Source organism: Tursiops truncatus, chromosome 1 (assembly GCF_011762595.2).
Source record: "Tursiops truncatus isolate mTurTru1 chromosome 1, mTurTru1.mat.Y, whole genome shotgun sequence".
NCBI classification, from domain to species: domain Eukaryota; kingdom Metazoa; phylum Chordata; class Mammalia; order Artiodactyla; family Delphinidae; genus Tursiops; species Tursiops truncatus.
This window is the reverse complement of record NC_047034.1, coordinates 14,196,427-14,217,868: the sequence shown is the minus strand read 5'-3', so window position 1 is coordinate 14,217,868 and position 21,442 is coordinate 14,196,427. Positions and strand designations below refer to the sequence as shown.

General features: G+C 37.0%; 1 protein-coding gene across 1 annotated transcript in view; it reads left to right on the top strand.

Annotated features, from left to right (window-relative positions):
- Window positions 1-21,442, top strand: part of USH2A (usherin) — a 784,083-nt gene that overhangs the window by 524,970 nt on the left and 237,671 nt on the right. Inside the window, exons 43-46 of the mRNA XM_019920609.2 lie at window positions 1,938-2,101; window positions 12,859-13,068; window positions 14,407-14,609; window positions 18,324-18,436. Coding sequence (XP_019776168.2) covers window positions 1,938-2,101; window positions 12,859-13,068; window positions 14,407-14,609; window positions 18,324-18,436 — 690 coding nt within the window. The remainder of the gene's footprint in view (window positions 1-1,937; window positions 2,102-12,858; window positions 13,069-14,406; window positions 14,610-18,323; window positions 18,437-21,442) is intronic.

The following is a 21,442-nucleotide window of genomic DNA, read 5'->3' as shown; positions in this document are numbered from 1 at the left end:
GGACAAGTGGTTTAACTCTTTAGGCCTTATTTTCCTCATTTTCAATGCAGGTATTATAATAGTATGGTGAAGAATGAATGAGTTAATCATATAGAAAATTCCTGACACATATTAAGTACTCAGTAAATACTGTTATTATTATCTTTCCATTGTCATTGTCATGTAGACTATTTAGCATTTTCTAGAAAGCCTATGTATGAGTTTCCTAGGGCTGTTGTAAACTAACTGAGTGGCTTCAAACGACAGAAATGTATTCTCTTACAGCTCTGGAAGTTGAAAGTCCAGAATCAAAGTACTGTCAGGACTGTGTTCCCTCCAAGGCCTCTAGAAAACAATCATTCCTTGCCTCTTCCAACTTCTGGTGGCCAAAGTTGTTCCTTGGTTTATGGCGGCATAATGCCAATTTCTGCCCCCAACTCCTCACAGACGGCTTCTCCCTGTGTGCGTCTGTGTCTCTGTAACAAAATTTCCCTCTCCTTTCTTTTATAAAGATATCAGTCCTTTGGATTTAGGCCTGCCCCATATCCAGTATAAACTCATGCTAACTTGATTACACCTATTTCCAAATAAGGTCACATTCACAGGAATCTAGGGGTTAGGACTTAAACATACCTTTTGGGGGGACACAATTCAACCCACTATAGCATCAAAACCAAAAGAAAAGAAAGAAAGACACAAGGAAAGGGGGTAAAGCAGAGAGAGGTAGAAGATCTGTTGCTAGTAGTTATTTGGGGGAAATAGAAAATAAATAGCTTCAAGGAAATCACTAATTCTTTACCTATAGCTACACTGTGGCCGAAGCCAAGCCCTGCAAAAATACCTTTGGGCCATGAGTGAGAAACAAGGTAAGGCAAGCGGACCTCTTCTACCTGGGTGGTGGCAAAACGCTGTAAAACTCCTGTCGTAATTTTGGCTAAGTTATTTAGCACAGTCCTGCAAACGGCGCCCTCCCTCTGTTGTCATGACTGATAAGTTGTGACTTACTGAGACAAATTCCCTGGGCCCTGCACTCGATGTGAGGCATCCTTGATGATCTATTAAAACCCAAAGAAGGTGATGATCTGAGACTAGTGTTTTCCCTGAGGACTGGATGCCCCACAGGGAGGGTCATGTGTTGTACGATGTGCTTAAGCAAGTTCTCAGTCTAAGCTGTTGTCCAGTCAAAGCTTGCCTGCGTCTGTAAATAGTATTTTCCTCCCCAGGCAGTCTGACCCAGAAAAGATAGCCTGATAAGTCTTCTTCCCAAAAGAGCCAAAAAGGATGAGGAATCGGTGGCTTTAGCCCATCACTGATTTAATATATGGCGTCACCATGACGTCACCATGTCCAGTTTTCTTCTCCCAAAAAGCAGTGCTCAGTTTCTACTATATTGGCTCAAGTAAATATGTTCTCACAATGGCAAAACACAGCTCACCATAGCAAAACCCTCAGTGGGAGAAGGCTGTATCCTTGGTCACAGTTTTAGGCTTTAATTTAGGGGTAGGAAGCACAAGTATAGGAAGAAACTGGTGATGAGGGATTCTGATATTTGAAAATGGATGAGTTTCCCAAAAGAAGAACATAAAACTCACTGGATCAAATTCAGATAGAAAGCTGGCAGGTTACCAGACGCGTAATTGCATGTTGAATTGAGCTATAATCCTCAGCACTTCTGAAAACAATGAAGATGTGCAAAACGATAAACCACATTTGTTTTAAATAGCAGTATTTGCTTAGCATTGCTAATAACATCTTTTCTTAACACTCTGGTTAAGGCTTGAGAGTTACAAAAATAATGCTACCTTTTTTTTGTGCAGGGAAGAAAAAAGAAAATGTATTGGGGGGAGAAAATGGTGCATCCTATGGGGGAAAATCTGTATTTTGTGAGGAAAAAGAAAATGTGTTTGCTGTCCGGAAAGATAAATTTATATATGTGTTTTTTAAAAACAACCTTTTAGGTTTACAACGTATGCGTATAAGGTCTTTGTACACAACAGTGTGGGTTTTACACCAAGTCAAGAAGCAACTGTGACCACGTTAGCCGGGCTTCCGGAGAGAGGAGCTAACCTCACTGCGATTGTTCTCAACCACACGGCCATAGACGTGAGATGGGCTAAACCAAGTAAGTCAGCTTCTTACATCTTTATTTCCCTTTCCCATATGTGTACCAAAACGAATTTAAAATGGACACATTAAAAAATGACAGAAACAAAAAGCCAAGTTCCCTGTGCTATTCTTCCTCAAAGGAAGTTCTCTCTCCTACTTGTCCATCCTTCTTGGGCCTTCTCTTCCTCCTTCCATTCCTTTTGGATGGGGAATGTAGTTTTTGTCACACCAGTTGTGATAGAAATGTCCATATGCTAATTTGATAGTGATATAATATTGTGCACGTTCCTGAAGAGAGCTCTGCCCCATCTCATAATTCATCACTTATCAGCAAAATCCATTTACTAGGATTGCAGAAGTATGATGGTTTTTTCCAAGTGAATTGTCTTCAGCACTGGTAACAGCCAGAATTCCAGCTTGATACAGGAAAAGGAAGCCTGGCCACCATCCCTGGACTTGCCACCATCACTGTTATTGCTTCAATAACACTGCGGTTCACCCTGGGCGCATTCAGGACACAACTTTATAGGCAGTTAGAAGAGCTCCCATATGGATATAATCTGTTCCTGCAACTTTAGAAACCACAATAATTGAAATTTCAGATCTGGTTGGTCAGTAGAGTAGCATTTCCCAGCTGATCTGTTAATTTGTAGTGATCCATTATCACAATCAGAAAAAACCAAGACTGACTGTATAATGGAACTATGTATTGTAATCCTCCTTAGAAGCATCACTTGAGGTCTGGCAAATCGTTGAATCAAAACTTGCTAGACTATTACCAAATACTGAGAAATATCTGATTTGGAAATCCCCAATGAAAATATTCGTTTTGTAAAAGTAAACTGTATCTACTAGGATAATCATCTACTAGTACATAAAAAGTTGTAAAATGACTCCAGCTTGGGCAATCATAACCTTCTGATTTTGATTTTGTTATCGCTTAAGACGAGAAGTGCTTCCTATTTCACTTAGAACATCTTGAGGGAATTTGCCCCTGTTACGTTGTATCAATTGTTGATTAAAACCAGTGTTAGGTGACATTAATTGTAAATTAAAACTAGTACTGGTTATGTCGATCTACACTGCCACTAAATAAGCCATTTTTACCAAAAGACTATCGCTCTAGGGTTTTTGTAAGGTTGCAGGTTTCTAATGATCTGTGTCACCTCTACTGGGATCTCTTAAACCACTTACATGGAAGAACATAAGTTAATTGATGGTTATGATTACCTTCTGAGACACCTCTGTGAAAAACTACAAAGTTTTTATCTGGAGATGGATTTTTATGTATAATATATTTTCACTCATCTCCCTCTTTCTATTTCACCCTCAATACCTGATTCATCTTAAAAACCTACTTAGAAAGGTGGACGCCCTCCCCCGCATCTGACATTTGAATACTTCTGTTAAGATCTGGCGGCTGAATTATCACCAGTATAGGTCCTTTATGTTATAATTGCATGCCTGAAGTAAGCGTGCTTATAAAAACTGACAAACCTAATAGATCTGAAGCAGCTCACTGAAGTTTCATTACCTTGGTAAGCTGAACCTCTGACCTTCAGGATGTAGGTAATGCAGTCTGCTGTTATTTCCATTCATACCTTAGAAATTTTTCAGATAACTATTTGTGAGCACAAAGGTTAACTCTCAGAAGAGGGTCAGCTCTGTGAAAGTGTGTTGCATTATCATTTTCTTCCTTCCTGCAACCTGCTAAACTAAGTAAATTAAGTAGTCACTCCACTGTGAAAGGGCCACCTCTTTTTTGCAAGTTTAATTTCAATTGTTTTCTTGATTTGTAGGATAAAGTTGGACCTTGTCTAACATGCTAAAAGGCACAAAACTATAGGTTGAAAGTTATGAATAAGCTTATGAATATTTGCTTATTAAAAACCATAAAATATATTTTTAAAACATATTCTTTCTTAACTATGACCCTCCACATGGGCACACCATTTGGATAGCAAAATATCTCTGGTAAATTTTTACCAATCACAGCTTAACAGAGATAGGTATTAAAGTTTTAGAAGCACCTATTTTAAATGTTTGCATCTCTGTGTTGATATCATGTGAGGAAAAAGCATCCCTGCATCTGTTCAGTTCATTTTTATGGCAAATATTACAAACTGGCAGCACATGGACTATACTTACTCCCATCCTCCATGCATTGTTTTGCCAGCAGCATTTGAAAAAAAAATATTTTGCTAACATTTAACAATTAGAAGATTTCACATAAAGATTTTGGATTGATCTGAAAAACCCAATGATTGGGTGAAACTCTTCCCACATTGCTGAAGGGAAAATAATCAGCTGGCACTGGTTTCCCCTTTACACAGGCTGCACCCTCCTATCTTCCTGGTCCCTATATAGACATGAGGTTCTTATCCCTGCTTTCCATAATGAAAGATAATAGTTCAACCTAAGTGAAACACCATGAAGATAAATGACATAGTGGGGGGAAAATCCCACTTTTATAAGAAAAGATACAAAAATACCTTCACTTAAATTGCTTATGTAGCCCTAGGAGTTAGAAACTGGTACTTAATAACTTACCACAAATTACAGTTAGTCAGTAGCACTTCTCACACTCAGACTTCAAGCTCGAGCATCCCATTTTCGACTGTTTCTCCTGCATTTGTCCTTAATGGTTATTAGCACTTTGTCAAGAGTGATTTAGTGAGATCCTTCCCATTTTGACTGCTCACTCTAAAATAAATGGTGAAAAATGCCCACGAGGGAAGGGGGTAGAAAGGCAGTGCCGCTTCTGAGGTCTCCTCGCTAACGAGGTCATTGACAGCTGGAAAAGAGCAAGAAAACACTGGAGGTGGTGAGAGAGGAAGGAACTGAAAAAGAGGAAATGGAAAAAATCATCCAGAACTCTCCAGAAAATTTGTAAAGTATGAAGGCATCACCATTAAAAAAACTGAAATCCACATAAAATTTAAATCCACATAAAAAGCATCTGCCTCATCTTGCTCTCTTAACCAGAAACCGCTAGATTTTGTAGCTAGAATTTTTGACTTGTCGGAGCTTACCTTGTTCAGGTGGCAATACATATACATCATTCCAAATCTCACCTCTTTTGAAAGCACCCACCATCATTGGCTCACCTTGTCCCTCTGCTTCCCCTCCCATCGCTCCAGTTACCAAAGCAAATAGACTGGATGCGCCTTTTCCACTGGCTTTCTGCCTGTTCACTTGTGCACATTCTGTAATCTGACCTTCCTCCCTTGCATTCTACTGATTTGGTCGTCTTGAAATCATTCCCATAATGACCCAATCCAATGCTCTCTTGTTAGTGCCATCCTATTCTGTTTCTCTGTGGTAGTGGGTCCATAAATGACCCCTCCTTACTCAAATGCTCCCTCCTGTGTCACCAGCTACTCTTGTTCTCATCCCCTAAAAGCTTTTTTTTTAAGTTTTTACAGTTTTATTGAGAAAGAATTGACATACACCACCGAATAAGTTTAAGGTATACAGCATGATGGTTTGATTTACATATATTATAAAATGATTACCACAATAAGTTTAGTTCTCATCCATCATCTCATATAAATATAATAAAAAGTATTTTTTTTCCTTAGGATGAGAACTTTTAAGACCTGCTCTCTTAACAATTCTCCTATGTATTATACAGCATATATAACAATTTTCCTATATATTAAACTATCATCATCATGGTGTATGTTGCATCCCTAGTACTTATTTTTTTATTTTAATTTATTTTTTATACAGCAGGTTCTTATTAGTTATCTATTTTATATGTATTAGTGTGTATATGTCAATCCCAATCTCCCAGTTCATCCCACCCGCCCCCCCCAAAGACTTTCTCAAAGTTCCTCCTGAGTATTTTTCACCCTCTAACTCTCTTGTTGGTGATTCCATCTAAGTGTTTTAAATTCTCCTAACTAGAAAAGTGGCAAAACTCTGTGAAGCCATATGAAGGAATAATTTTTAACATAGGCTTTGGAATCAGGGAAACTTATGTTTGACTCCCAGTTGCAGTATTTTCTAGCGCTATGACCTAAAACGAGCCACTTAACTTCAGTATATCCTAGTTTGCTAATTCAGAATACGGAGATAATAATAATAACTGCCTTAAAATATGATGATAAAGATGAAATAATATATGTTTAGCACTTAGTAATCATTTAGTATTGGTATAAAGTATTGTTCTCTCTGTAAAATGTTTACAGTGCTTTCAGCAGCATTTTACCAAAAAACTTAGGCAGCCATTTCTTTTGTTTGCTTGCTTTGGGTTTGGTTTTGTTTTATGTTAATCATTTAGAGTCATTTTTTTTCAAAACAAACTACTTCATATAGATGTATAGTCGATTTACAATGTATTAGTTTCAGGTGTACAGCAAAGTGATTCAGACAGATAGATGCATAGATAGATAGATACATAGATAGATTCTTTTTCATTATAGGTTATTAGTGAAGCCATTTCTAATAAAAAAATTTGGGACATAATTTTGCAAAGCATTCAGGTAAAAGCATGTCTACAGTAAGCTGAAGATGGATAAAGACCAAATCTCACTTTATAATTACCTGACTTGGGTAGAAGGTAGAACTACTAACCACTGCTAACTCCCCTTTTCCTTTTAGTGGTGGTGCCGCATGTCCACCAATCTAGACTACCTTTACTAGCCTCCTTTGCAGTTAGTTGTGGCCATGTGACTGTGTTTCTGCCAATAGAATGTGAAAAGAAATATGAGTCTTTTGGGGTCATAACCACAAAACACTAGGTACATGCCTATCTCTTCTCTCTTCAACCTCTCCCTGGACTAGACTGTGGATGCTACAGTGTTCTCAGTTTCAACTCTGCAGGCATGGCCAACACCCTAAGAGATCCAAAGCCACATAAGAGAAAGAACCTGGGTTCTCGAATGACCACACAGAGCACAATCTGATTCACTTCCTTTGAAGCTATTGTGTGAGTTACAGATTAACATTTATTGTATTTAAGTCACTTTATTTAAGGGCTTCTTGGTTACAGTAGCTTAGCTGACTAACTCTGTCCCTGTCTGCCCATATCAGTTCACTTTAAGAGCAGGAATGATCTGTTTCCATGGCCAAATATAGAATGATGAATAATTAACACATTTCATACACATTTCCTTTAAATACAGTTTTCTCTGGAAGGTTATTGATTGAAAGGAGCTGAAACACAATGAGAGGCTAAAGGAGCTGGGGGCAGGGTGAGTTCCAAAATGCAGGTATTTGTTTTAGTTGCATAAACTAGATAGAAGGCATCTGATATCTTGCTGGGAAAAATAAGGAGCCTGGCTTGGATCATAGCTCAAGAGACTCTACCCACTTCTTCATGTGAGCAGTTTTACCCTCAGGCAGAGTAAAAATTTTCTTAAGAAGTAGTTGTGATAAGTTCAGGTTTTCCAAGAAGTGCTTAGTTGATGACACAGAGCTCTGCACAATAGAACTTGGGGAACTGGACTCTAGTTTGAGAATCTGTGAGCAAGAAAAACACTTCTATTATAAAATAGCCTTAATAGGGTCCTTCCAAGTTTCTATATAGGAACAAAGTTACCACCCACTGAGCCTGCTGAAGAATTCCATCCTAGACAAATCAATTAGGAGACCTATTAAATGGAATGGTTTACTGTAATTGCTCTAGATCAGGGCCACAGACTTTTTTGTAAAGGCCCGGAGAGTAAATACTTTAGGTTTCGCAGGCAATATACATTCTCTGTTGCAACTACTCAGTTTTGCCATTGTGGCATAAAAACAGCAATAGATAACTCTTATGGGCACTGAGATTTGATTTTCACATGTCGTGAAACACTATTATTCTTTTGATTTTTTTTCCCAACAATTTAAAAGTGTAAAAACCATTCTTAGCTCACAGGTTATATACCAAGAGGTGGCAGGCCAGATATGGCCAACAGGACAGATTTTACTCATGGTAAAATCATGAGTTTGTTGACCCCTGATCTAGATGATAAAGATCTAGAGGACATAACTGATGTTGATAACAATCTCTAAAAATAATCCAACAGCATATACAGAGTGTAATCCTTTTGCAAGAGGACTTCAACCAGCCCATCTAATAACTGTTTTAAATTATTTGGAAATCCATTAACCAAGAAGAGGGGCTTGTTTTAGATTTGAGAATTTTCTATGCCTAAGACCACATTTCTGACCTGTACATGGAGAGCACCAGCAAAAATGTCATTTAATAGCAAAGATTTTATCCAAAGTTTATAACCCTCGTCTTCAACTCACTGAGGTTGACCTGATATGCTACAGTTAGGACAATACCTACTTATAAATGTCTGTGGTCTATAAAATATGGGTTACTGAGAACAGGATTAGAACACCTGAGAAATATTTCCCAATGTACACATATTTAACATAATCTCGTAGGAAATCCTCATACCATCCTGCTGCTTCAAACACAAGTTAGTATTCATAGCTTAACTCCAAAGTATATATATAACTCTACTTCAGATATTCACACTTTAATTTTGAAGTAAACCTGGTGGCCACAAAAACACTTCAAACTCAAGAAGTCTCAAGTGAAACAATACCTTTCAAATCCTCCATCCCATAATTACTCCTATGTTTTCATCTTGATTCCTAGGATTCACACAAGACCCAAGACCAAAACTCAGACTTTTATCTATAGCTCTTCCTTATCCCTTTCTAAACTCTCCTGGGTCATTTAAGGACCTTGGCTCTTTCCATGTGGTGCATCCACATTCCTTCAGGCCTTGAGATCCTTCTCTTGCTGGGAAAACTAGAGACAATCAGAGATGGTCAATTGGTCTTTAACACCTCGGTCCAAAAATGGCACAAACTGGCCACATGACCTCACCCAGATGCAAGGAGCCCAGGAAATGTAGTCTACCTATTTGACAAGAAGAGAGACACATGGGTCTCGGTGAGTGCTAGGGATTTTTACCACAACTTTTCTGTAGTGATTTTTAAAGTTTAATTGCTATTTAGCCTGTTAATGCTGCTAGTAGTTAGTGATGTCTTTCTTGATTTTTCTGTGTCTCTCTATTTTATGTATGATCAAGAATTTAGTGTAGTGTTACTTTCCTTGCCCTTCTCACCTGCCACTTTCAGTGTTTGGTCTATAAATTATTATATAATCATTTTACACAATTAACTTCTCTAGTTTTGATCTTTTATCATCAATTCTTAAACTTCATGAATCTTAAGTTCTGGATCTTGATTCATCGTTTTGTCTTCTAGATAACATTATTGGAAAATTTTTATAATTAAAGTTAAATAAGTTAAATAAATGAGCTATATATTCTCTTAACTTCCGCCTAAATAAGAACATTTGTCTGTTGTCCTTGCACATTCTCTTAATTTTTGCCTATATAAGAAAATCTTTCTGCTGTATTTGCACATAAATAATGACTTAGCTGTGTATGAATTCTTGGATCAAAATATTTTCCCTCAAAACTTCTTGAAATTTTTCCATTGTCTTCCAAATTTGTTGTTCCAGAGAAGTCTGAAACTTGACTGAATTTTTTTTCTCCTTTGTAGACGATATTTTAATTTTTAGTTTATTTGAGAAATGTCTTAATGATCCATGATATGCCTGTGTTTGGATATATTGCCATTATTTTAGCCAAAACTGTATTAATCTATTCAATTTATAGACATAAACCTTCATTTTGTGTCAGGTTTTATGGGATATTTTATATCCTTGATTATTTATTCCATTTCTTTTTCAAGTTAGTTAAATTTTTTTCATTCTCTGTTCTCAATATCTATAATTTTGACACTGATTTCTTCTTAGTCATTTTCCTCTTTATTTTTTTCCTGTCCTACCTTTTTAACTCTGTCCTTTTCTGCTTTCAATGTGGATTTTAATTCTGCCATTGCTTCTTATGTTTCCTTACTTTCCTTTCTTATTTAAGAAGGTCATTTAATATCTTCATGTCTTCATGTCTATCTTTCCATAAAACAGTCACCTGTTTCCTAGAGCATCTTTTGCACAAAGGCATGTCCCTTTCGTTATTTTTAAAAACACCATGCAAATGTTTTATAAAGCTTTCACCTTATTTGTATAGAAGTAGTATATGAAAGACAAATTCTACTTTTGGAAGTTCTGGACAGTGTTTCCCTTATCTTATGCTATCAAGAACCCTTGTAATTCATGTTTTTCTCTTTTCAAAAAGAGAAATATATTCAGGTCCAGTTTTTACCAATCCACAGAGAGGGTGAAATTTGCTCGTCTCCTTATTCCAGCTATTTCAATTCTAACAGCGTTCCTCAAGGTCAGCAACCTTGAATTGTGTGTTGGCCAGTGGAACTGAGGATGTATCTTCTGTTTCTTAGCTGGTTCACTGACTTAGAGCCCACTGAAATTTGAAAACCTTGTTTGAACAATGTAAAAAGACACTCCTTTGCATGTACTGCTCCCTGAACTTCTCACAGTATGACTAGGAATATGAAGATCATTTAATCTATTTAATGTGTTTCTACTGTTTTTCTGTGTTTTGGACTCTGCACTGTAATGTCAATGAAGGAAGAAAGATGAATGTTGAAGCAGATGGCGAGAGGCAGGGCAGTGCAGAAACCTGGCCCGTGTTGCCTAGAGATGCTGCCTGTTTCTGGTTAGAAGAGTCTCATCCCATGGAGTAAGATGGAAGCAATGGAACTGAACACCATCTTTTCCTTTCTTCTTTGGGACAAGATTCTGTTCTATTTCAGGGGGTTGACGTATGGCGCATGGCTAAGAATGGACATTTAATGACATTTCATCCAGATATTGTCATATGATCTTTGCTCATCTTGAACTTATGGTGCTAGCCCCAATATTTTCAGTGTATATACACAGGTCCATTCCCTGGAACTTGATAGAAGAGATATCAGGCACATTTAACCATGGTAAAATCCATTTATATTTCTGAGTAGAATTTGAAAGCATTTCATTAATACTGTATCTTTAGGGCTTGAATTTCTAACCGGCATGCTTATGTAACAAACTAAAATACAACAAGAACTTCAAATCTAGCAGTCTTTCTATTATATCTTAGCTGCCATAAGTTAATGAGGAATCATACTGTAGGGCAACAGAAAATAATTCTAATGATAGAAGGAACTTTTGCCCTCACAGAACCAGTGACTTTGCTGTACTCGACAAATATTATCATTTGGGAAAATATCAATGGACACGAAGAGCCAGTTCCCGACAATGCATTATAATGACCTCATTATTAAAGGTGCTTACGTTTTGTGACATCAGAGAAAAGAGACATCTCAATCTCCAGCGTTTTCCAAAGTAGTTGCTGAAGATCTCTTACTATAAACTCTTTCAACTCTACTGGCATACCAAACGTTTATAACTATTGCTGGATGTTAGGCCAAAGTGGTAGTGCGCTCAGGAAACAAACAAAAAATAAAAATCAAACCAGCATTCAGTTTTGATGTAAGACCCCCCCCGCAAGATCTTAATGAACAGGGGTTCTTAAAAGAAAGTCATGCAGTTCCCAAAACCATATTCCTTTTCATGGCCATACGCCAGGATCTCACATATTAGAGACACTGTACTTCAATGACCATATTCCTTTTCATGGCCGTATGCCAGGATCTCACATATTAGAGACACTGTACTTCAATAACCATAAAGAGAAATGCCACCTTTCCCTCCCCATCCTTGCTTAGTGCCGCAGAACAGTGTTAACACAAGCTTTTACATACAAGTTTTGGAGCATTTACATACAAAACTCCAACCCCCAACCCTAACACAAATCAAGGTAATAGATCCTGCTTAAGGTCTTCAAAAATAATGCTAATTGAAGCAGAGCAGTATACTATTTTCTACCTAAGAAAATCTGAGTGTTGTGTGTCTTCTTTTTAAAGCATCGTAATAGGAAAATCATGAGAAGAACTTAGTGCAAGAATGGAGAAATTGGGTGAAAGGAAAAAGAAAACAACAAACTGGTCTTTGAAAGGACAAGGGCTGAGGAATTGCTGAGTTATATTTGTGAGACAGTAAGCAATTCCTTTTAGCATCCTTTAAGAGCTTGTCTACATCTTACAGACAACAGTGAACTAGGAGAAAAGGATGGGAGCCTTGATCAAAATTCAAATATCATCCTAGGATCCTACTGAGTGAATCTTTAAGGAGAGCATACTACTTCACTTTGCTACATCAACAGTGCACATAACAGGGTATCTGTCTAAACATTCTTCCAGGTATCATTTAGCAGATTTTGTTAGCAAGTGAAAAAATTCCTCAAGTTTTAGAATCTGTGTCAGGACATGCCCTCATTTATATTAGCATAGAGTTCTCTCTAGAACTATTACTTATGAACAGAAGTTTTTCCCTGTACTGCATATTTTTATTTTACTCAATTTCCTTTCATAAGTATTATATCAAAGTTTTGAAGATTAGTTATATACTTATAAATATTAGGTTGGCCCAGGAGTTCATTTGGTTTTAAGTGAAAATAAAAGACACAGTTTTCATTTTTACCAAGAACTTTACTGAGCAATGTATTCACTAACCGAACGAACTTTTTGGCCGATCCAATAGCATAATTAACATATTTAAAAGCAATTTAAAAGTTTATTTTCCTGTGAAGTTAAGACTCTATGCAATTAATTATGAGATGGGGGTGGAATCACCTTTGTTTAAAAAAGGTAAAACCCAGCACCCCTCTAAGGAAAATTCCATAAGCTTTCCCTTTTCTCATTCTAGGAATAGCTAATGATAGTGTATTCTCTGTCTTTTCCCCCCGAGACCCTTTTATATCAGCTACATTTACAGTGTCCTGTGTTAATTGTTAACAGCTTTTCAAGACCTACAAGGTGATGTTGAATATTATACACTTTTTTGGAGTTCTGCTACCGCCAATGAATCTCGAAAACTCCTCCCAGATGTAAACTCTCATGTCATTGGCCACTTAAATCCAAACACAGAGTATCGGATTTTTATCTCTGTTTTCAACGGAGTCGCCAGCATTAACAGTGAAGTGCTGCATGCAACCACTTGCGACGGCGGTGAGTCCAGATTTCAAGGGATGCTCGGCTTCAGAGATGCGAATGAAATTGATTGATTCTCGCTGAGGCTGAGATCAGTCATCCTTCCATTATAAAATTTCCGGTGTTGGAGGGAAGGGGGTCGGAGCTAAAATGCTTAAGTGCTGGCTGTCGTCAAGTGGCAGATCAATAAGTGGTCCCGTGGAGACAGCGACACAAGGCTCCAATCATGGGATATTAGCCCAGTTTGTTCCTGTTCTTTTCAGTGTATGCTTAGTTGGGAGCTGAGTTCACATCAATACATGGTGACATTTAGAAACATTTTTTTTTAAGAATTGCTCTCAGAAGCAGGATGCTATTCACAACGACAGCCAAGCACAGTGAGGGCCCTCCCTGAGTCACCAGAAATGGTAGGTGGAAGTTCAGCCACTGAGAAAAATTGCCTGTGACTCATTTCTAAGCCAGTTAGCAAGGGGATGGAAGCAAGGGAAGCAACTTGTGAATCTGAAATGTGTTTGGAATGGTCTTTCTAATCTTTTTGGCTTTCTAAAGTCTCATTATAAACATTATAATATCATTACCTCCAAGCAAGCGTTCCAGGTCATTAACAGAGCACTTTAAGTGTGGAACCCATTTCCCTTCATGGTGCCAAAGGTTGACACCTTTTGTTTATAAAATAGAATGGATCACAAGGACAATTTTTCAACTAGTTAAGATGAGCTCTTATGATAAAAATAGGTCTTTGCATAGTTATTTCTGACATGCTTGAATAATTGTATAATTTAACGCCAAGCAAGATTTTTTTTCTAATGTTAGATTTCATCATTACCTATGGTAATCAACATTCCAAATCATTTACATAATGACAATATTGCATTATTGCTTCATATTGCTTGAGTTACAAGCTAGTAACATCAAATGATTTTTCACGTTCCACCAGCCTCGATATATTTGAGTTATATTTTTTTTGCTTAAGGAGCAAATTTTCATTCTTTTTTTTTTTTTTTTTCTTCCCTGAGAGGTTTGGAGGAGTGCAGGGATGGGAACAGAGACAAATAATAGATATGTGTTAGTGGTGCAGATGGGTGAATAATTTATCATCATATCCCACTGGTCACATAGTATTGAAGATTAGCACTACGCTGGTGGTATAAAGCATTTTACCACCGATTCTCATGGTTTCTAACTGAGAGTATAATAAGCCAATTTACAGAGGACTACAGACTGTGATAACTTCATCAGAGGAAAGCAGATAAGCAACAAACCCTTCACTCAACCTAAATACTAATCGGCATTTAGTTTAACAAGTGCTTTTTCAGAGGCAGCTGGAGTTTATTCGGTTTCTTCCTTTAATTCCAGAGCCTCAGGGCATGCTTCCTCCAGAGGTTGTCATCATCAACAGTACAGCTGTACGTGTCATCTGGACAGCTCCTTCAAACCCAAATGGTGTTGTCACTGAATATTCTGTCTATGTAAATAATCAGCTCTACAAGACTGGAATAAATGTGCCTGGGTCTTTCATTCTGAGAGACCTGTCTCCCTTAATGATCTATGACATTCAGGTTAGAACGTTGTTTTTTTGAAGGTTAAGCTTATGGGTGTGTTAAATAAAACATGCTGGGTTATGTCTCTTAGTGGATACCTTCCATCTTGGTTACACATGATTTATTTGCTGGGGAAGGGGAGAGAAAAGAGGGAAATTGATCTGGATTAAATCTGTTTGGGGCGGGCAAACACACGAGTCACTGGAGAGGGGATAATGGGACTGTGGAAAGTGATGGTGATGAGGATGGTGATGATATTGTCACTGGCAAAAGGAAGCAAATCATGTGTTTGCAGTCAGTCTTGCCAAGCAGCTTGCCTTTTTCCGGTTCTTTTACTGATAACAAAACCAGAATTAGCCTATAACTGTGGAGATATTCTTTCTACTCCTATTTCTGCTACTTATTAAATGTCATAACTTTAGGGAAGTTACATAACCTCTCTTGGTGTTGATTGTCTCTTTTGTAAGAGCAAAGGACTAGATGACTTAAAACATTCTATCCCCCTCTAGCACTCTGTGATTCTGAACCCAACACCAATAGCAAAAATAAATGAATGTATGGCAGACGAAAAATATTAAAAGATTTTATCTGAGGATGAAAGAAATATATCTGTTCATCCTTCAACAAATGTTCAATGATCCTCACCTATATGAAAGCAATTGTATTTAAGTTTTTTGCCCTTGGGCCTTTTTGAGAATCTGTTGAAGTCAGTGCACACTGCCCTAGAAAAATGTGTATATTTTGATGTTTATACGACAAAAGTTAACATGCAATTTCAGAGAGTGCCTTGACCATTTGAGAGCCAACTCCTAGATCTCTTTGAGATCTACTGATCTTAAAAGTAGAAAAAATATAAAGAATATTAAGGCATATAAAACAAGGAACTTACCTTCAAGGAATTGGAAATCTTGTCAGAGCGCTAGGATATAAAAGATAACAAGGCCAAATGCAAAAATTAATGATAAAAACAGGATTTTTCAGAAGCTCAAAGTTTAGAGAGAAGGGTTGCCATATGGTAAACTTTTAACTAAACTATGCTCCTTCTAAAATTTATAAGAGCTTTTTAAATATTTTTCAGAAGATATTAAGTGCGGAAGTTGTATTTGACCACAGAAAACTTCACTGGCTCTGTTCATTAAGTGAACATTTCCCCAGCCCCTTCTTTCCCACACATATGAAGGTGAAACATATGTAAGCATCTAGCTACAACCAATGCATTAGCCTCTCCACTACTAGGCCTAGCTTCCTAAGAAAATGACATAAAAAGATATTTCATAAAAGAAGAAATGTGCATTGATTATTTTTCATTATGTTCCATGATTCCCGTCTACCCACCTGAGTTACCTTAGCCTGGACCAGTGGACTGATATTTTTGTTCATGACTCTTAGAGTGAATCTATGTATATGTGTAGCTCATCGATCACATCATAAAATGAAAATCACATTCAAAATAAATAGAAATATAACCTTATGAACAAGGTTAGCATAGGAAGGTGATGAAGGATTTGCTGTATTTTCCTCTTCGGGACGCTGGTGGAGAAAACCAACTGAGCCCTTGAAAGGCAGCTTATTCATTTGCTTTATAGGACTCAATATACAGCCTGCGGGTGAGATCACTGGGTGCTGTGCATGCATATGCAGTATCAGCCTTCCAACCATAGAGCAAGAGTTGACATGTAAGCGTTCCAGGCATGTTCTACTCTGACAGGCTTCACTCAGACCTATTGGTTTGAGTCACTAATGGCCTGAGGAGAGTGCATTTTGATCCAATTTGGGACATGGAAACAGATGAGGAGACAAAAGACCAAATTAGAATCTAACACTTAGATTTTGTTATAAGATGTTCTTATTCTTCATAACTGTATTTTTATGAAGCTCCTCACTGTCCAGAAATGCTGCACTTGAAATCGTTGTTGCATTACTGGGACTTTGAATATCAAATTTCAAAGATTTTTATTTCTGATGTGAAGGGTGATTTGGTTCCATTTAAAATATGCACTTAACTGATATGCCTAATACTTTAAAACTAAGATTCCCTATACTAACACCCTCTGTGAAATAGCCACTGATTTTAAAGCAGACATGTAGACGCACCAAAGCATCTGCTTTTTTGAATGAATCATTTTACATATCCCTTTTTAAAGGGAATAAGCATTTCCATTTTTAATTCAATTTTATCTCTTTTTGTGCCCCAAAGATGGAGACTTGGAATATTGCATTATCAAGGAAGTGAAAATATTGACACATTTCTCTAAAGTCAAAGTAAAAGCTTTCTGGAGAATCATTTAAATACACTTAAGTTTAGAACTTAAAGCTATGCTTATTATTTAGATAATAAGACAGTAGGGTACAGTAAAGCCTGAATCAGATATTTCATATCTTATCAGCTTGATCATATTCCCTGATTTCTCTGACCCCTCCATTTACAAACTTCTGAACGTGGAGTTGTAAAGATTCAATAAAATTATCTGTGCAAGTACCCATCATAATATTTGGCATATAAAAGATTCAGTTGAGTCGATTTTGAGTTATCTCACTATGCATCATATAATCAAATATTTCCCAATATGCATGAAGTTTTATTGTCCTTAATTCTATTATAGCAAGCATATTTTAAGTTCATCTGCCTGTTAAGTTTTTTGAGGTTTCATTGGACATATTCAGAGTAAACAGCCTTGACAGTGTTTAAATATCTACTAAATATTAGCTCAAAATGCTATGTGGCATAAATAAATCACACAAAAGCATTATAAAAACTCCCATTTAGGTGCAAACTGCCCCATGAACAAAGCGACATAGCTACTAAATATAACACATAGCACATTTGTCTTTCCTCAAATGCCAGTTGAAATTCAGAGAACTGCGTTGCTTTAAAGGCTCAGGATTAGTGTTTAAGATTCATCGGTATCTGGTATCCTCCATTTATGTATTAAATGCTGAAAGTAAATTAGCGTTGGAAAAAGTGCAGTTCCTCTTTGGTTTACATGTTAATGGAGAGCAGAAGGGTGTCGCTTCGTAGATTGTCCACGAGCGATCTCCTGTATGTTCATCTGTCTCTCCCCCCTCTTATCGAATATGTTCCTTCTGTGTTACTGATGCTTGATGAACCTGATTTCTAATCTTTAGTTATTCCACCCTCCTCGGTTTTTATTCAGATTAGGTGGCAGAATTAAAGGGTGAGTGATGAGTTTCTGCTGTGATTAAGGTAAAAATACAATTGCAGCTGGAGCAAATGGATATAAAATAGCTCAGCCATATTGGAAAGCTTCCCTAGACCTCATTTTTCTTCCATTAGACATTAGCATTGAGGCTATTTGCTATAAAGTGTCAAGACTTCCAGAAGATATCATCATTACCCTCTCTTGTTATAGATCCAGAGAGCAGTATGCAGTGATAACATATTATGCTTGCCAACTGTCACCTAAACATCCTCCCTTCCTTAACTGTGCTCCAAATAGACGAATATGTCTGTCTCTTTCTGAATGGTTGGAACCAGAAACTAAACATCACCATTTGAATCACTAGATCAATTGTTCTGAGCTCATTTCTGTGCTTTGTTTTGACCTTTCCCACCAGACTCAATTAACGTAAAAAATTAAGATTGATTAAACCCTAAGATGCTGTAGAGAACTATGAGACTCCTGTGAAATGAGGGTGGGTGAGGTTCAGTCCATCAGCAATCTGTATTTTGAAAGTATTTGCAATAATTCGTTTCTAAACTAACATTTGCAGGTTGAAGTCTGCACAAAATATGCCTGTGTGAAAAGCAATGGAACCCAAATCACCACCATGGAAGATAGTCCAAGTGATATACCAGCTCCCACAATTCATGGCATCACTTCAAGGTACAAATTTTTTGTCAATTAATCTAAAGAACTGATCATAAACAATGAAAATAAAAATCAAAGGTATCATCCCAGCCATGATAATCTCATTTAGTAGATTACTATAAATATGTGTGTAAATCAAATGTTTGATATTATTAGGTATTGATCTCCAATAGACACGTCCCCTAACATTTAAACTTTGATATCCCTGATTGCCCAGCTTCACTTCCTTTTACTCAGTAATTGTGAACAAATGCTGAAGTGCATGGAAAAGTTGTCCTTCAGTAAATCCTTTCGTGAGGCAAATAATACAACTTTAACTAGAATGACTACCTTCTAACTTAATCTCTTTGAAAAAATTAGATTTAGAGATATCAGATTCCCCTAAAGCTAGAAACATCTGTAAAATAATTACGGGAGATAAATTATTGAATAACTGTTACCAATTTTACCAGATTCTTCATAGAATCCTTTTATTTTTCTGTATACTTTTGTTGCTGAGTGGTGATCAAAGTTTGAAAGTGAGCCTCTTTTCAATTCAAAATAGCAATAAGAAGAAAAAGATTTAACATCAAGTTTCCCAAGCCAAAAGTGATATTAAGTTTTCATCTCTCTGTATCAAGCCAAGGCTAGAGAAAGAAACCTGAGTATTCCCATATCATACTTTTGCCCCAACCAAATGAATCACCCTTCATCTACACACACATACACACACCCCATGTACACACATGCACACTGGCTAAAATAATCAACCTGTTATAAAATATTTCAATTCTGAAGGATTCAGAATTGAAATCCGTATTGAAATACGGATTATGACGTATTGAAATTTCTAGGTCTTTTTTTTTGTTAATCAGTTCAATAGTACCTGTACTGATTTGGGGAACTAGTGATTAAAATAATTAGAAAGACTCAAGTAATTGTATTCTTAGATGTTCGGAGCAAAAGTCATATCTTGTTTTCTTGAGTACATCTATAAAACACATGATGATATCTATCTAATGTAGGATATGTTCATTAATCGATAATTCCCTCAGCAGATTTTGCCCACCTTTCCACAGGATTGCCTACCTTGTAGGGGGAAAATGGTCAAGTTTAAGGGATACCAAAAAGCTTTATTTAATTTTTCAGCAAACACACTTGTGGGTATAATAATATAAGAAGTGAAAGTAATACAAAGAAATATAAGACATGGTTCTAAATGTTCACAGTTCCAGTCTACTGTGGCAGACACTTCCCTAAACAAATATTTATAGAACAGTGTGAGAAACACTACAACAGAAGCTTATAATGTGCAAGAAGTGCATAAAAAAAATACCAAGCTCTACCCATGATTATCAGTGAAGGCATCATGAAAGACGTGACATTTGAGTTCCTTCTTAAAGAACTCAAGGAAGAAGTATAGGTAGGTGGGTGGATGTTGTCACATTTCTTGCCTATTAGCATCCTTATGACTCAAGCTCAGGTGAATGGCATAAGGGAATATGTCTTAGATTACATATTTACATGTAGCTAAAAATAATACGCAGGCTTTTTTAGAAATAGAGCAAATACCCATATGTTTCTCTGCCTCTAAGATATTTTTTAAGAAGATGCTTGCAGATTATAACAGAGAAAAAATATTTTTTAGTTGTGGTTAAAGACTGCTTATCCCCAAATATAGTAAATTGGTGGCAAAAAACATTAAAAAGAGTATACAACAAGAGCAAGGAAAATAGCAAAGCAGATGACAATAACAGAAGAGAGATTTTAATACAATTTTTGAAAGCAGTATTTGGCAGGGAGAGGCAAATGACTTTGTACAGTGGTGAAATTTACAACCAAAGTGTTGGTTGGCAGAGGGAGATAATGACATAAAACGAACTAATTTGCTCTGCCGGGAGAACCTCAATGGCTGAGCACTTAACAAGCTTTCAGAATTGTGAAGAAGAGGAAGATGGGGTAAAGTTCAAAGCTGATAGTTTACAAAAGAGTGGTTGGGACCTGTAATTAGTCAGGGTTCTCCAGAGAAACAAAACCAAAAGTGAAGACTCAGGAAAGCTGGGGGTGTAGTCCCAGTCCGGGTCCAAAGTTTTGAGAATTAGAGGTGCCAGTGGTATAAATCCCAGTCCAAGTCTGAGAGTGAGAGAAGACTGATTAGATCAGGTAGTCAGGCAGAGAGAGGAAATTCTCCCTTCCTTCACCTTTTCATTCCACTCAGACCCTCAACTGATTGGGTGATATGCCCACCTACATTATGGAGAGCAATCTGCTTTACTGTGTCCACAGATTCAAATGCTAATCTCATCAGAAACAACCTTGCAGATACACCCAGAAATTATGTTTGGCCAAATGTCTGGACACCCTGTGGCCCAGTCAAGTTAAAAATTACCCATTACATAAAATTAGCCATTACAGAATGAAAGGTTGCCTACCTCTGTATTATTCATCCATGTGTCTATTTCTCTTCCTCCATGTGGCATATTCCATCACAAGGAGATTAGAAGTTTTTTTTCTCAAGAAACTGAACAGAGGTATTTAGAAATTAGGGCTACTAGGCACAGTGGAAATCTGGGATGAGGGGCAAAGGTAAAAATCATGTTAAAGTGGTTAGACTACAATTAGAATGATGGCACCTCAGTGGCTTTCCCCAGCTCTGTTCTTAGAAACAAATATCTAGTCATAAATGTTTCCACACAGGAAGGGCATTCTTCTCTGGAAAAGTTTGAATGACTCCAAATAAAATACTTCCGGGAACTAGCAGATAGGGATCACCTAACAGAAAAGGTAGCTAACCATCTGGTCACACAGTAGTAAAGCACATCAGTCAAGAAGCCTCACTCATATACAATATAAAGCTTCTAGTCATCTTTTTTTAAAATCTCAAAGATGAAAAGAAAATTAAAACAGAGGAATAATTCAATAGACACAGGGACAATGCAGGATGAGGAAAATATCCATAACAATCTCAGAGGGATAAAAAGACATCCTCTATCTATAAAACAACACCAAAAAATCCTACTTGGAAGAAAGAATCAAAGTAAA